This window comes from Citrus sinensis, chromosome 9, assembly GCF_022201045.2.
Source record: "Citrus sinensis cultivar Valencia sweet orange chromosome 9, DVS_A1.0, whole genome shotgun sequence".
NCBI lineage: Eukaryota > Viridiplantae > Streptophyta > Magnoliopsida > Sapindales > Rutaceae > Citrus > Citrus sinensis.
In genome coordinates this window covers 4,371,420-4,390,086 of record NC_068564.1, presented here as the reverse complement: position 1 = coordinate 4,390,086, position 18,667 = coordinate 4,371,420, and the positions used below count along the sequence as shown (strand labels likewise).

The 18,667-nt window shown below is 31.7% G+C and overlaps 1 protein-coding gene and 1 long non-coding RNA gene across 6 annotated transcripts in view; both read right to left on the bottom strand.

The window, feature by feature from the left end:
- Positions 1–3,918: 3,918 nt before the first annotated feature.
- The window catches only part of LOC102611729 (malonyl-CoA:anthocyanidin 5-O-glucoside-6''-O-malonyltransferase-like), a 42,113-nt gene continuing 27,364 nt past the window's right edge, over positions 3,919–18,667 (bottom strand). Inside the window, exon 2 of one of the 5 annotated variants that reach the window (XM_052433374.1) lies at positions 3,919–5,105. In XM_052433374.1, the coding sequence (XP_052289334.1) occupies positions 4,146–5,105 (960 nt within the window). In that variant the 3' untranslated portion in view covers positions 3,919–4,145. The remainder of the gene's footprint in view (positions 5,106–18,667) is intronic. The other 4 variants (XM_052433373.1, XM_052433375.1, XM_052433377.1 and 1 more) reach the window with 4 other exon arrangements.
- Positions 8,511–9,114, bottom strand: LOC112495617 (uncharacterized). Its single transcript, XR_003061968.2, has 2 exons — positions 8,983–9,114; positions 8,511–8,806 (listed from the first exon to the last, which is right to left on the bottom strand). It is a non-coding gene; the product is annotated as an uncharacterized LOC112495617 (long non-coding RNA).

Genomic DNA, 18,667 nt, shown 5'->3' with positions numbered 1-18,667 from the left:
TTTGAACTTAAGAGGGGCTTTTAAGACAATTCAAATGATAAAAGTGCTATTTAGACGAATACAATTTCTTTTTAAACCAAGAAGGATACAACTAGGAATGACAACTGGATCGCTCCATAATGAATATCCACAATATCCATCCAATTGAATCGGATAATATCCATCCAAAATTTTTTGGATCTTGAAATAGATATTTTAAAATTATATCCATATGAATATAGATAATTATTTTTTTCCAATGGATATCCGTTTAACCCAACACAAGTTTAAAAAGTTTTAATTTTATAAAATAAAAAATAAAAAATATAATAAACAAACAATTGTAAAAATATTATATTAACTAGTGAAAAATTTAAATTCCTCTTATATTAAAAACTAAAGTTTTCAAAATTACCCTTTAATCTTTTAACTTATTTAATACTATTAATAATTATTATTTTATTTTATTAATTTAATATTATAAATGGACCTCCACCGGAAAGTCGCCGGACCACCGTCGGACATCGCCGGACCTCACCGGAATACCGTCAACTTCGCCGGAAAGTCGCCGGACCTCCGCCGGAAAGTTGATATTGGAATTTTAACTATTTTATATTATTATTTTTATATAATAAAAATAAAATATCCATGGATATCCATGGATATTCATAGTTATATGGATCAAATCCATATCCATGTCCAATATTAAATATTGGATATGGATATGGATATATCCATTATGGATAATTATGGATTTGTGTTTGGATGGATATTATCCATCCATAATTGGATATTTGCCATCCCTAGATACAATAAATTCCTAGGCCTCAAGTTTGGTTGACAGAAAGATAGCGTAATGAGATATGCAAAATTTAGTGTTAACAACCTTACCTGACAATGAATATTGGGTTAAATATTAAAAAATTGGATAATATTAATTTTTGGATTAATTTTTTAACAGAAATTAGATCAACTTGACTGTAATATTTAGTACTAATTAAATTGATACATGGTGTGCTAGTAGGTTTTCAAAGATTGTTAGGTCTCTGGCCACGTTATTGTGGAGAGGATTCTGATTTTCATTTATGTAATATAAAAAAAAAAAATTTTTGATATTTTTTCTTTCTTTTCTCGGAGAATATATACAAAATTTAACTCAACTTTTATTCTAAAAATACAAACACAATTATATATACAAAATGTAAACATGGACATCGCAACAGCATATTGGAACACTCTACGGTAGAACACTAATGATGATTGTACGATCATAAAGATAAATATTAAATCTGTATTTACTATTAGGATATGATGATTATCTTTAGCCATTAGTACTTCATGGTTGACCAACTCCATCACAATTACTGTCATACATATATTATTGATAACATGATTTTACAAAAATTAATATTTTTTATTATGTTCATCACATATTAATATAATTTTAATAATAATAAATTATTATGTCAACCTATAATTCTATTTGACTAATCCCATAGTCCCCAAGAATAAGCAATCTAAACATGCGGTTGGTGATGATACTGTTTTGCCATTTTTTTTCAAATTTTAGTGAAGGAATTTAGATAAGGTGATTTTATCCAAAAAAAGAAAGGAAAGAAAAAATACCAAATAATAAAATTATCTTTAAACCTTCTAACACTAATTTGAAAGTGCCATAAAAAAAAATGTCTCTTTTATTTAGAGTAAATTTTGGATTAACCCTTTATATATTACTATTTTTAAATTACCTCCCTTACTTTTGAAAACCTTAAATTATCCCATTTTTATTCAAAACATAACAGAAAAATAGAGGTGAGTTGAATTCTTTTTTATTCTTAACCAAAAGAAAAAATGAAAGATAAATTGAGGTTTTTTTAAAAAAAAATTAAAGATATTGAATACGTGGTCTAAAATTTAGTATTTTAATCTGTGGACATGCCTTTTCCATTGAATACTTTTCGATGTAAACATGGACATCGTAACAGCTAGCTAGCACAAACAAACATCAATAATTCAAGATATTGATGGCTTATCTTGAAAAAAGAATAAATATGTATATAGGTTCGGCTATATTGGAACACTTAGAACACTAATGATGATTGTACGATCATAGAGATAAATATTAAATCTGCATTTACTATTAGGATATGATGATTATCCTTAGCCATTAGTACTTCATGGTTGACCAACTCCATCACAATCACTGTCATATATATATATTATTGATAACATGATTTTACAAAAATTAATATTTTTTATTATGTTAATCACATATTAATATAATTTCAATAATAAAAAATTATTATGTCAACCTATAATCCTATTTGACTAATCACATATCCTCAAGAATAAGCAATCTTAAGCCACTTTAACTCCCCAAAATTAGGATAGGGTATAATTTGTTTTAAATAGTCCAATCTGATAAGAATCAAATAATATTGATGGAAATAAAACAATCAATCAAATGATTGATTATTGCCATCTTAATTATTGATTAAAAAGGATTTTTTGGTCAATTTTATTCCTAAATTATGTTAATTGTATCAAATACTTGTATAAATTCAGCCTTTGTGCTCTTGAATGAATAAGAGTGAAATTTATCTTTTCGCTATAATTCCAAAAATTTTTAATAGGATTAGAGCATGTTTGAGAGTTCTCAAATTCATGGGTTTAAGCTTAGTCATCATGTCAATAATGGATTTACGTAGTATGGTGGTCTAAGTGAGAGTAATGTGAGTTCCTTTTCAATTGATTTTCAGTTTCTTCACTTGGGAAAAAGAAAAAAGAAAAAAAAAGGTTGTTCGGCCGCACCATTAATAACCACTTCCATCATCACAAAGGAAATAATGTCAAAAGAAAGAGGGAATGAAAGAGAATCCTCAAAATTGATATTTTTCTTGACAAGATCAAAGGAATGGTTTTGTAAATAACGGAACTCTATGACAATTGACAAGATCAAAGGAATGAATTTAAAATCTTTGAGTGAAGATTTCTTTCAAAACGATCAAAGGAACGGCTTTCATATTAAAATATTTCCTTAATTAAAGGGTTTTACTTATGTTTTGCGTAGTCTTAAAAAAAAAGTGTACATCAAAATAATTGGAAGATTTCTTCGACAAAAAGGAATGCTTTTTAATAAGTTACACCACATTTGGATGAGTTTGTAAATAAGAATTAACGATATTACAATTTTAAGTGCTTCAGCCTGAATATTAAAGGTTAAGAGTTGAGATAAGACTTAAGAAATCAGGGTCCATTACATTCTTAGGCAAGGTTAGGGCCTTACTAAAAACTTTAACCCAATCCTTGACCCTTAAGTTAATTTTAAAATTAAAAAATATATAGCACTTAAAATTATTAAAATAGACGCACCAAGTGATCACAATTGTATCTTAAGTGTATTTGTCATTATTTCATATTAATTTAGTTATTTTGTATTTGAATTATTTATTTGTTGTTAGTTTGGTTAATCTGATAATCTTGTTAGATTGTTACATGTTGTACTGTTATTAAAACTAAATAAAAATAATTTATTAAATTCCTTACAAATAAATTCAACATAAAAATGGAACATGAAGTCAATGATAATACATCATTTTAATTAAACATTAAAAATAGGAGTCCCATAAAAAAATTAAAAAAAGTGAAAAAAATTATGGCACACGACCTGATAAGAGTTTGAATCCAGCTATCATTTTCCTCAACGCTAAGGTGGATCCACTAGTCTACCTAACCAATAACTTTGGGTCACCTAAGTTACATTTAATTTAACTTACGGCTGACTCGCAAAATATTAATTAGCCTTATATACTCTATATTATTTATAATTTATTCATAAATATTATAAAACAAAGTATAAGAAACTCAACAAAATTTTACAATACAAAATAGTTGATAATAATTATAAATAGATTGTAAATAATATAAAGTATAGGGGGCTGAATGATATTTTGTGGGTCAGCCGTAAGTTACGTCAATGTAACTTAGGCGGACCCAACAAACTTTAATTATTATTATTTTGAATGTACAACAGCGACTCCTTTATTAGCACGCAGACAAAAAGCTTTGCTATCCTGCCAAGGCAAATAACTTCCCGCATAATTGTAACATTAATCGTAATTATACTTACACGTACGTAATTCAAAGACCTTCTAGGCCATTAACATTTAACAAAGAGAGAAGTAAAAAACCTCCATTTGTTGCTTCTTCAAAACGACACCAATCTCAACACCACCACCTCCATCTTTACTCTCCACCAAAGAAATAGCCCCTGTCCTGTCTACTGACACAATCTCCACCTTCTTAGGCCTCCCCCACCCGAAATCGGACCCGTAGTCATCAAAACGGTTTGACCCGGCTGCCGTTAGCATTACATGTCCTTTCTCTTTCAACATCGCAATTGTCTTTACCATCTTATCCTCTGATCCTTGCACCCCATTCCCCTTCAGCACTTTAATCATTTCACTTAATTTCTCTGCAACAACAGCAACCCCATTGTCCCGTATCATATCACTTGCTTTTGCTTCCCCAATTACACTTCCAACACAATTTCCAAAATAATTAATGGGAATTGGAGGATCCAGACGGCCCCTGCAATCCCCTACCACCGCAAACTTAACGGTTGTGTTAGCTTCTACTCCTTTGGCTTTAATCTGGCAAACGTACGCATGAGCACATGTAAGCACAAAAGGCGATAACTGAAGTTGTTTTGACTTCCCTGCTTCGTTATTAATTTTGTTAACCTTATCTCTAAGCTTCTTTATGTCTTCACCACTCAATTCAAATGTTTTTCGAACAAAGTCGGAGCTTCCTTCTTTATCAACCGCTGTAGCCAAAACCTTCAAGCTTCGTGTGTCGGATGATCCGGTATAATCCATCCAGTGCTTAACGTACACCATGTCGATCCCATCGGGATCTTTGATGACCGTGCGGTCAAAACATGGGGTAAGTTCCGGTAACAAAGAAGGATTAGCGTTGTGAACGTCTGATGATTGAATTTGTTTGCAAAAATAAGCCCATGATTTGATAAACATCATACAACTTTTCCCATCAAGAAGCGAATGGTGATACGAGACACCAATTGAGAAGCCTTGATTAGGAAAATATGTTATTTGGATGGCGATTACCTCGGCTTTGTCGTCCGATATGGATAACTGGGGCACCAAAGGATTAAACTCTGCAGCATCACGAATCCCGCTCCCAGATAGGGGAGCAAAATCGGAGTTGGACTCGGCGAGTGTGAGCGAAACGCCGTCGTCTGGAAAGTAGTAGATGGCTGGCTTAGCGGCATCCGGAGGCCACATCAAGTGACCGGCGAGCGGGGTATAGTGAAGGAGAGTGAGGGAGAGGGACTGTTTCAGTTTTGGGAGGATTACCGAGTTGAATGAATCGCTGGTTAACTCAGTGATTTGATACAAGAAGAGGCGTTCTACAGGAGGGAACTTGAACCAGTAAGTGTCGAAGTAGGTGAGCGGAAGAGTGAACGGAGCCGAGGTTGTTGAGTTGGAGGAGAACGGGGTGAGTTTAGTAACCTCGTGAACTTTTACTTTGCTATTGTTTTGGGTTTCCGCCATGAGACTGATGATCAGTAGAGATGAAATCAGATGATCAAGCAAAGAGATAAGAAGAGATCAGTAGAATGGCCTTAAGTAATGATATGTCCTCTTCAAGACTCGGCAATGATATATGGCCCATTCAATTGCAAAAATGGCCTTTAGTAATGTAGAATCAGAAATATGGACAGAAACGTCCACCTTATCTTTTCCATTTTTAGTTCAATGAAAGCTAAGCTGTACTATAAAAAAAAAAAAAAAAGCAAAGTGATAAGAAGCAATGCTAAGCTGTAGGCTGTAGCTGTTTGGTGCATCTCTGGCTTTTGAAAACGTGTTTAAGTCAAATTGGCCCTTGACATTAATTACCCGTTATCATTAATTTATGAATTAAATCGCGTGGAAAAATGGAAATGAATAATAATGCGAGTAAATTTGCGGCGTGACGAGAGATGGCAGTAAAATTTTTTTTTGGTTTTGACCACGAGGTATTTTGGGGAGAACTCTAACTATAGAAAATACTTTTAAGTTTGTACCATAATTAAGTTTAGAAGTCTCTGCTCGAACCGAGAGACACAGGTTCTTTCAACAAAAATGACTTTCCTGCAACTCGAACTGGAGAGCAAACCCAATAAGTCACTTAAGGAAACTCTAATGCCAGTAGAGCCAACACTTTATTGGTAGATGAGAGTAAAATTTGACAAAGGAGAAAGTGATATTCACATTATTTGTCATCATTCATTCACTCCATGCAGTTAAATTATAGCACAAGTTAATTATTAAAAATAATGTCCACAGCCCACTAGCCCATTGGCTACAACCCAGGTACTTCACTTTGGGTGCCAAGCTGGAGCTTAATTTTATCTCAGAACTAGAAAATAGAATCGCGTTTCACGCGGTTTTAAAAAAAAAATTTAGTATTATCATTTTTTTCTTACTTTACACTTGATGAAACTGATAAAAAATATGAATTGATTTTTTTAAAGATGAGGCAGCCTTATAAAAAATTAAAAAAAAACTATTAGCCAGCAATACAAATAAAGAAGCAACACAAGATAAAGAATAAAATGAGAGAATATATTATACAATGATTTTATTCATTCCAATTGTGTGTGTATAAAACAAAAAGATGAGCTCTCCTTTTATAGTTACATAATCACTCTATGAAATTAATGAAAAATTATGGATCATAATTCCTTATGAGATAGTGGGAGTTATATGGAAGCTAAAGGTTACTAATGAGAGATAGTAGAGAGACTAAGAGATATATGTTATGAACATCTACATTTATTTTAATAAATTCATAACATTTCTCCTTGCATGTTCATTACAAATAATATGCCTCATTAAAACCTTTACTTATTGTGTAATAACAATCAAATTAATTGTGAGAAGATAAAAAACTAAATCTAAAAGAAAATTTATCTATTTATTAGATAATAGAGAATATACAAAGATGAGAAATGGTGATGCCACATCACCTCCTCAAGTCCCAGCTTTATATATATACTAGAAAATATAACGCGCTTCACGCGGCTTTGAAAAAAGAATTTAGTATTATCCTTTTTTTTTACTTTATACTTAATGAAACTGATAAAAAATATGAATTGATTTTTTTTAAGATGAGGCAGTCTTATAAAAAATAAAAAAAAACTATTAGTCAGCAATACAAATAAAGAAGCAACGCAAGATAAAGAATAAAATGAGAGAATATATTACAGAGTGATTTTATTCATTCCAATTGTGTGTGTACAAAACAAAAAGATGAGCTCTCCTTTTATAGTTACATAATCACTCCAAGAAATTAATGAAAAATTATGGATTATAATTCCTTATAAAATAATGGGAGTTATAGGAAAGTTAAAGGTTGCTAATGGGAGATAGTGGGGAGACTAAGAGATATATGTTATGAACATTTACATTTATTTTAATAAATTCATAACACTCCCCCTTTGATGTTCATTACAAAAAATATGCCTCATTAAAATATTTACATAATTGTTATTGTGTAATAACAATCAAATTAATTATGAGAAGATGAAAAGCCAAATGTAAAAGAAAATTTATCTATTTATTAGATAATAGAAAATATACAAAGATGAGAAATGGTGATGTCACATCACCTCCTCAAGTCTCAACTTTATATATATATATATATATAGATATATAGATATAGATAGATAGAGTCGGTATTCCTCTGCTTAAGAGTCGGTTTCTTTCAGTAATATATGAATTATGAAGACGGAATATTGGAGTTGTGTCTTAAAACCGCATCAAAGACGAAGAGTCCTGATATGAAATGTTAGTAGGCTGTATTTTAAAACCACATTAAAAACAAAGAGTTCGATGGATTTTTTATTGTAAATATCAGTGTACTTCTGATTGTAATATCAGTGTATAAAAAATAATAATAATGTCCATAATTTTTAACACGTGACAAATTTTATCCAATGATACATTATTTAAAATCCTAAATAAATAATGTCCACAATTTTTAATATGTGACGAGCTTTATTGGGTGACACATTATTTAAAATATAAATTATATACTTATTTTCAAATGCTCGACTTTGTTTTTTCTAATGGAAGTTCGCCGTGTGTAAATTCACAAATTATAAAATTATATTATTATTATCATCATCATCATCATAATCATCATCTCACTGTATCAATAGGATGGCATATGCTGACCTAATAAAAACAATCACAGATATCAAGTATAAAACGTGGAACAATTAATCATATCAATATATAAATCAAACTATTGTGTAGGCTTGATCAAACTTTTTTTATTAGCTTTCTTTAATTAATTATCCGAGTTCAAATCTCAATGTGGAATTAATCCACCCTTATCTTTTAAAATTAATAAATAAAAAATTATGAGGGAATGAATCGATAATTTAATTTTTTTTTATACTTGCTGCTGAAATATAAATCTTAAGGACAGTAAGGACTTAAAAAATTAATTTTAACTTCTACAAATAGATAAATAAATCTATATTTATTGAAACACATAATAATAACATTTTTTTCCCCTTTTCACTGGATCTTATCAATACACAAGTATAATACTGTAGACAAATGAGATTGATTGATCGTGCAGCGGAGACGCAGGAGTAATTTCACCTGTAATCTTTTATTATTCATTGACAATAGAAATTCAAAGAAATTAAACTTGTTTAATGTCGAAGCCACGCACTCGAGGGTTAACTAATGTTTATCAGCCACAGCATAATTGTGCCACCAAGGATTGTCCCTCTGGAGATTCCCACCCTTGTCTGTTTTCACATACAACAGAAATTTTGTCATTAAATAATTATATCTGAAAGCCTATTCATAAACTTAGAATCAAACATTTCCTTTTAAGTACTGTGTATGAGACTCTGAGCTGATTATCTGAATGGATTAAAGTTAAAGAAAAAAAGAAGAAGAAAAAATAAAAATTGATACTCACAAATTGAATGATTGTTGGTAGCTTGCCACAGAGTGGTCGCCCTCGGGGATACCGCTGAGGCTAGGAGAAGCATGATAACAAACATCACCTGCCAAACAAGGAAGCACTTCTTTGAAGTCATTTTCCCTTAATAAGTTGTTGTGTAATACTCTTCAAGTTCAAACGTTTTTGTCTATTTATAGAGGCCCGTGGAACCATGGAATGCTTCTTAACTACCTCGTAAGTAATGTCATTTGATTAAAAAAAGGTGGAAAATCTCAAGTAATTTTTTTTTTAAATTTTTAAACTAGCATTGGGTGTATTGAATTGACCACTAAACCCTTACAGCTTTCATAATACTATCTTATTTCCTTTGACGTTAAAATTTTAATTAAAAAAAATAGTTGTTCATTAGCTGAGATAAGTTTTTTATGTTAAGGATAAGCAGTCAAAACAGAAAAGATACATATTAGTGGGTTCATTCATTCATGTAGGCCACTTTTATTATTAAATATTTAATTGATATCACTAATTATTGGAACTAAAGTCTAAGCATGTTTTCTTGATTTTATTTTCTTTTCAGTTCCAAATCCACTGCGAAAAAGTTGCCTCGACTATTCTTGGAAAGTCTAGATGTGGAGCGGCAATTACTTCAATTAATTTTAATTATAAAATTAGCACCAACTCACGTTACTGTTTGACGTGGGTTATGAACTGTCACCTACCCACCAATGAACCCCATTCTAATTTCATTAAGATAAACTTTTTGTATAAAGGGTATAAGTTTCTTTAGCCCCTATATTACGAAGTTGGTGACCGTTTAGTTATTATATTTTTTAAAATAACTCAAAATATCTCTACTATTATTTTTTGTTCCTTTTATCTTACTTATATAATATTATTCTCTTACAATAATATTTTTTTTTTTGGACATTAATGAAAAGAAAAAAATTAAATTAATAATTTAACCCGAAAAAATAAAATAAAAACAAAAAGAATATCTATTAATTTTTGTGAAAGCTCACATATATCCATAAAAAAATAATATTCTAAAAAAGTAAACTACCATTTTTTGACATTAATAAAAATATTAATATATTAACTCCTCTATAGAATATTCCATAAAATTAATATATACTCTTTTTGTTTCTATTCTATTTTTTGGAGTTAAATTGATAATTTAAATTTTTTTATAATTAATGTAAGAAAATACATTATTGTAAAAGTAAGCCAAAAGGAATAAAAAATAATGACAGGAATATCTTGAGGTATTTTTAAAAATATAAAAATTAAACGGGCACTAATATCAAATTATAGAAACTTAACGAGCTTTACCCTTAGTTCAAAACTTGAGAAACTTTTATATTAATTCAATTATTATTTACTCTTATGTGGGGGATAGAGATCCAATCGTACTCAATAATAAAAAGATACATGGCTGAATATCTATCCACCACCTACGGTTTCACACTTTATTGAAAATACATAAACACTTTTTTTTTTCTTTTTCAACTATCCACTTAAAGTTATAAAGTATATCAATATTCCACTTTTCCATTAGCATTGAGAGTATTATGCAGAATATGAATAAAATGATTATTTTTACCCTTGAGTTAAGGGCATTTGTGATTTTGTATAATAAAATAATAAAAGAAAATGAAGTAAAAAACAGAAAATAGTTTCCTTCATTGTCCTCTCCTTATTCAAATTATAGGATTTAAAAAATAAACAAAATTTGTATTAAATCTTTCATCACCAACATAAAATCAAAATTAAAAAATAAAAATATCTCGCCATCTAAATCCTAACCCTACGCCGCCCGTGCTTCAATTCCGTACTTCTCATTAAATTGAATTTACCAAGCACTTTTCCATGCATCATTCGTGGTTTTCCTTGATTCCATTTCATAGTTTCACTTCAATTTTGAAACCACCAAAATTACCCTTCACCTAAACTTAACCTAGAGACATTCCATTCTCTCTCAATTGCTTCAATTTTTTATCTACTCTCTTCAATTGTCGTCATCAAAAACTTTCCCACCATTTTTTTTTGTTGGTTCCATTTTATGTTCGAACTTCTATTTTGAAAACCCCCCATAATCGCCTCTCACCAAAATCGAACTTAGACAATGGCTGGTGCTGAAAGCTCTAGTGCACCAAGACAGCTGTACTCAAAACCACCAAAATCTTCGAATCAACAAATCTTCAATGTCCAAATCTTGTTTCACAGTTAAAAATGGAAGGATTTTAGTGAAAATAATATTGAGATTGAATAGTAGAACCAAGTTTCTAAAACAATAAAACTCTGGAGGACGATTTGTAAGCCTCAGTTTTCAATGAGGTTCATATCACATATACTTCACTTATATACAAGCTAAGAATACATATGATAAACATTAGCTTACAAGATAACTACAAGGATAATTACAAGACTAACGATAACTACAAAGATAATTACAAGACTAACGATAAGAATATTTTCAGTTTTATCTTTATCGTTATCACACCCCCGCAAGCTGACAGGACAAGAACAAACTGGAAGCTTGGAAATTAGATAGCAAAAGCGAGAAGTAGACAGGTCTTTAGTAAGACAATCAGCAAGTTGATCGAGAGTAGAGATATAACGAACATCAAGCTCTCCGCGAACAATATTTTCTCGAACATAATGATAGTCAACCTCTACATGACGAGTCCGGGCATGAAACACAGGATTGGAGGCCAAGGAAATGGCACTTATGTTATCACACCACATGCGAGGACAAGACAGAGGAATATGTAAGTCTTTGAACAAAGATCGAAACCAAGATAAAGTAGCAGCTGTATATGCAAGCTATTTGTACTCAGCCTCGGTACTGGAACGAGAAACCCTTTTTTGCTTCTTAGAACTCCAAGAAATGAGATTAGGTCCAATAAATATGCAGGAACCCCCTGTGGATACTCGATCATCAGGATCACCAGCATAGTTGGCATCAGAAAAGGCTTGTAGTTCTATTGAACCAGATGAATAAAGCAGACCATGAGTGGTTGTACCCTTCAAATACCGCAAGATGCGTTTAACTGCACACCAATGAGTTGTTGTAGGACAATGCATGTATTGACAAACCTGATTAACGACAAATGAAATATCCGGACGAGTGATTGTAAGATACTGCAAAGCACCAACAACACTACGATATTCGGTGGGATTTGAAAGTAAATCACCATCAAACAGACTGAGACGACGACCACTCACTGCTGGTGTTGTCATAGGCTTTGAATGGAGGAACTCAGTGCGATGTAAAAGATCTAGAATATACTTGGTTTGACATAAGTTGAGCCCCATTGCTGTTTGAGTAGCTTCAATACCCAGAAAATAATGTACAGGACCAAGATCTTTCATAGATAATAATTTGCTCATATGATGTATCATTTGAGAAATATGATATGAACTATTTCCCGTAATTAAAATATCATCAACATAGATGAGTAAATATAGAAGCATTGAATTATGTGAAGAAATAAATAGAGAATAGTCTGCTAGTGATTCATGAAAGCCCAATTGTTCTAAATGACTAGAGAAACATTGAAACCATGCCCTAAGAGCTTGTTTAAGGCCGTAGAGAGATCGGCGAAGCTTACACACAAAAGTAGGATATTGTGGATCAATAAAGCCAATAGGTTGGCGCATATAGACATCCTCCTGTAAATAACCATGCAGGAAAGCATTTTGCACATCTAACTGTCGAATAGGCCAGCTATTGGTAACATATATAGCTAAAATGAGACGAATGGTATTGTGATTAACCACTGGACTGAACGTCTCACCAAAATCAAGGCCAGGTTGTTGATGAAAACCATTAGCAACTAAACGAGCTTCATAACGCTCAATACTTCCATCAACTTTTTGCTTAATTCGATACACCCATTTATTTGGAAGGACATTGTAAGATGGATGTGGAGGAACTAATACCCAAGTACCAGCTCTTTGAAGAGCATTAAATTCATCACCCATTGCCTGTCGCCAACGAGATTCCTTATTTGCATGTACAAAACCATTAGGCTCAACAGCATCATTAGTAACTACATTTGCATATTTTAGGTTTGGTTTCACAATACCGGCTCTTGCTCGAGTGACCATTGGATGAGAAGATAATGCATCCGAAGTAATATTATCACAGGGCATCGATGGTGTCAGTGTAGGTGAAGATAATGATTCTGGAATTGTATTATTACTTGAATTGGTAGGGGCCGAATTAAGGCTAAGAGAATTTGTATTTGAGATGAGTGGAGTGGAGGAAGATGAAGAGGCACTTGAATGTAATGATGGAGAATTAATTGGAGATGATAGGGAATGTGGTAAAGGTGAATTAAATAAAGATGGTGACGTGGCTTGGGAAGGAGATTGTGATGTAGGTTTTGTTGGAGCTGAATGTGAAGTATTAGCATTAATCCAAAGAATATTGAGTCCTGTAGAATCTGACATTGAAGTACTCACCCCCGGAGGCCTAGCAGTAACATGGTCAACGAAAGGAAATTTATTTTCATTAAAAAGAACATGACGAGATATAAATACAGTGCCTGAAGGAATATGCAAACAACGATATCCATGTTGATTGAATGAGTATCCCAAGAAAACACACTCTTTAGAATGAAATTGTAATTTATTTGAATTGTAAGGGCGAAGATAAGGGTAACATGCACATCCAAAGGTCTTTAAAAAATCATATTGAGGAGTTTTAGAAAATAGTAAAGAGTACGGTACTCGAAATTTTAAAGATTGAGATGGTAGACGATTAATTAAATATACAGATGTATAAAAAGCTTCAGTCCAATAAGTAGTAGGCATGGAGGCATGTGCAAGTAAAGTTAAGCCCATGTCAACAATTTGTCTATGTTTACGTTCAGCAATACCATTTTGTTCAGGATGATGAGGACATGTGAGATGATGATTAATGCCATGAGTATTTAGATAATCCTTAAATTGATGATTTAACATATTCACCACCACCATCAGTTTGAAGTGACTTAATAGTAGTGGAAAACATATTTTCGACCAACGATTTAAAAGTTTTAAAAATTATAAAAACACCAGATTTCAATCGCATAGGATAAAGCCATACATATCTGGAAAAATTATTAATAAAGATAACATAATATTTATAACCAGAAATAGAACGAATAAGAGAGGTCCAAACATCAGAATGTATTAATTCCAAAGGAGAATGAGAGACTGAAAAAGAACCTGTAAAAGGTAATTTCTGACTCTTTCCTAAAGGACATGACGAACAAAAAAATAAAGATCGAGATCCCAAAATGAGTAGCTTATTAAAAGATATAAGTTTATTTAAAACTATGGATGAAGGATGTCCAAGCCGTGAATGCCAAATTCGAGCATCACTACGAACACCAACATAAGAAAATGGATGACTAGGTTGAAAAATTCGACCAGGAAATAGATAAAGACCATTACTGCTCGGTCCGCGGAAAAGTGTCTTCTTCGTTGCCAGATCCTGTTCAACAAAATAATCAGGAAAGAAGGTGAAACTACAATGATTGTCATTAGCAAATTTATGAACGGATAAAATATTATGGGAAGCTTGTGGACAATGATGAACATCATTTAAAAGAAAAGTGGAAGAATTAGCAGATAAGTAAGAATGACCAATGGATTTAATAGGCAAACCTGAACCATTGACGACACCACTGATGGTATCCTGACCATTGTAATCACAAGAATGCATTAAATTCCCATTATCTGGAGTTATATGAGCATTAGCACCAGTATCTGTTAACCAATTTGGGGAACTAAAAGATGTTGATGTAGAAATCATTGCAGAAAGCCGTTGGGGAGGGATACGACCCTCATATGCATGATTCATGCGATTGTAGCAATCAATAGCTGAGTGACCCATTTTCTGATAGATTTGGCATTGAATCCAATTACTAGAAGGAAAAGGACCCATTGGGTGTTTGTTGATAGGACCATTACCAGGATTGAAATTTGGCGAAGAGGAAAAATTCCCATGTCCTGGAGTTGGCAGTAGCCCTCTATTTTGAGAACCAAAACCAGTATGATTAGAACCACTAGACCATCCAGTAAAACTGTTACCACCATTGAAACCCCCAGAAAAATTATTAACACCACCACGACCACCATTATTACGCAGGAAGCCACGACCACCTCTATTATTTGGGCCACCTCGAGTGGCTTTCATGACAACTGTTGAGTCGGATGGATAAAGATATTGTTTAATAGAAGTGAGACGTCGCTCAGCACTCAAAAGTAAAGCTTCAAGACCAGCATAACTAATAGGAGTTTCACGAGCTTGAATAGAGGCAACTGTATTTTCATATAAAGGACCAACATTACTCATAATGATGGAGACCAAGTCTTCATCAGAAATAGGACTACCAGAGAGAGAGAGATTGTCAGCAATAGAGTGAATTTTATCTAGAAAATTAGAAATAGAAAGATCACCACGTTTAATAGTAACTAGCTTAGTGCGCAACTCGACGATTCGTTGTTGATTTTGGGAAGCAAAACATTGTTCTAAAGAAGACCAGACAGCACGTGCAGAAGTGTAACGTGCAACAGTACTTAGCAAGGATTGAGAAAGAGAGCCATTAATCCAAGAGAGAACAAGTTGATCGTTCTGAATCCATTCCTCATATGCTGGATTAATTATATCAGTTACTTCTCCATTTTCGTCTTTTAGAAAAGGAGCAGGACAAATGCTTGTGCCATCAACATATTTTTGCAAATTACGACTGCGAAGAAGAGGCACAATTTGAGCAAGCCACAAAGGATAATTATTTCGGTCAAGACGAACATTGACTGAATTGGTAATATTAGAGGGCAGAGACGAAGAACTAGCATGGGAAGTGGAAGAAGAACTCATCATGAAAAGATTGAGAATTTAACACAAAGGTCGTTAGACTTATAAAGCTCTGATACCATAGAACAATAAAACTCTGGAGGACGATTTGTAAGCCTCAGTTTTCAATGAGGTTCATATCACATATACTTCACTTATATACAAGCTAAGAATACATATGATAAACATTAGCTTACAAGATAACTACAAGGATAATTACAAGACTAACGATAACTACAAAGATAATTACAAGACTAACGATAAGAATATTTTAAGTTTTATCTTTATCGTTATTAGTTTCTTCTTCATGCAAATTGGGGCACGAAGTGAATAAGCAATGGGATTATTGGGATCACTTGAAAAGAAAAAATCTGAAAATCCTGTAAAAGTTTGTGATTTTGCTAAATGATTACACTATCCTTATGAGATGATTAATTTTTCACGACGGTTAACAGAAAAGTGAATATCTATTGTGCTTTATAAATTTTAGGTGAATAATTGTAAAAGAAAAAAGCGTTCGTATATTTTTAATAAAATATGAATCTTCGAATAGTTGGTGGATACTTAAAAGCCATATTACCTACACAAGTCAGTTAAGCTAGCCTGGATATCCTCCAGAATAGAAAGGTGGTCAATAAGTTGGGCAAAGGGGAATCTCATTTTCCCGCGCAATTGTAAATAGTGCAAGCCTTCCTAACATATTAATATAATTTTAATAATAATAAATTATTATGTCAACCTATAATCCTATTTGACTAATCCCATAGTCCTCAAGAATAAGCAATCTTATGTCACTTTAACTCCCCAAAATTAGGATAGGGTATAATTTGTTTCAAATAGTCCAATCTGATAAGAGTCAAACAATATTGTGGAAATAAAACAATCAATCAAATGATTAATTGTTGCCATCTTAATTATTGATTAAAAAGGATTGTTTGTCAATTTTATTCCTATTTTATGTTAATTGTATCAAATACTTGTATAAATTCAGCCTTTGTGCTCTTGAATGAATAAGAGTGAAATTTATCTTTTCTCTATAATTCCAAAAAGGGAAAATATCCACCGTCCACCTGTTTTTTTCAACTTTTTTAAAAATACACAATTTTTTTTTTTGGCTAGATCCACCTAAAGTTACATTTTATTTCACTTTTCTACTTCCGTTTGGAATCTGTTAAGAAAACTAACAGAAACTTAAAAAAATAACAATTTTACCCCCCAAAACGAAAATTACAATTTCACCTTAAAAATTACCAAAAATAATTAGATTAATTCTAATTATTTTTCCCATCGGTCAATAAAGAAATTAATTCCACAAACATCAAATGCAAGGTTTTTTTTTTTAAATATGTCTATAATTAGAATGCTAAATTATAATATTAGTATTAAAAATAGCCAATCTTGCAAACCATCAATTAAATTTAAGATAAGTAGAGTTTTATTATTCATTGAATTATAATCTCTAGTAGTTAAGACTTTTTTGTACTTCATTAACGTACCAATAATGATATTCATTATTAAATCTGATTATTTTTGAGATTTTTTAGAGTGAAATTGTAATTTTCATTTGGGGGTAAAATGGTCATTTTTTAAAATTTCGTTAGTTTTCTTAACGGATTCTAAACGGAAGTGGAAAAGTGAAACAAAATGTAACTTTAGGTGGATTCCAGAAAAAAAAGAATTGTGTATTTTTGAGAAAGTTGAGAAAAACAGGTGGACGGTAGATATTTTCCCTTCCAAAAATTTTTAATAGGATTAGAGCGTGTTTGAGAGTCCTCAAATTCATGGGTTTAAGCTTAGCCATCATGTCAATAATGGATTTATGGAGTACGGTGGTCTAAGTGAGAGTAATGTGAGTTCCTTTTCAATTGATTTTCAGTTTCTACATTTGGGAAAAAAGAAAAGAAAAAAAAGGTTGTTCGGCCGCACCATTAATAACCACTTCCACCATCACAAAGGAGATAATATCAAAAGAAAGAGGGAATGAAAGAGAATCCTCAAAATTGATATTTTTCTTGACAAGATCAAAGGAATGGTTTTCTAAATAACGGAAGATTTCTTTCAAAAAGATCAAAGGAATGGCTTTCATATTAAAAGAATTCCTGGATTAAAGGGTTTTACTAATGTTTTGCATTGGCTTAAAAAAAAGTGTACATCAAAATAATTAGAAGATTTCTTAGACAAAAAGGAATGCTTTCTAATTAGTTACACCACATTTGAATGAGATTGAAAATAAGAATTTAACGATTTACAATTTTTAGTGCTTCGGCCCGAATATTAAAGGTTATGAGTTGAGATAAGGCTTAAGAAATCAAGGTCCATTCCATTCTGAGGCAAGGTTAGGGCCTTACCAAAACCTTTAACCCAATCCTTGACCCTTAAGTTAATTTGAAAATTAAAAAATATGTAACACTTAAAATTATTAAAATAGACACACCAAGTAGTCACAATTGTACCTTAAGTGTATTTGTCATTATTTCATATTAATTTAGTTATTTTGTATTTGAATTATTTATTTATTGTTAGTTTGGTTAATATGATAATCTTGTTAGATTGTTACATGTTGTATTGTTATTAAAACTAAATAAAAATAAATTATTAAATTCCTTACAAATAAATTCAACATAAAAATGGAACAGTGAGTCAGTGATAATACATTATTTTAATTAAACATTAAAAATAGGAGTCCCATAAAAATTTTTTTTTTAAAAAAGCCTAAGGTGGATCCACTAGTCTACCTAACCAACATCTTTGGGTCCGCCTAAGTTACATTTAACGTAACTTATGATTGACTCGCAAAATATTAATTAGCTTCATATACGCTATTTTATTTATAATTTATTCATAAGTATTATA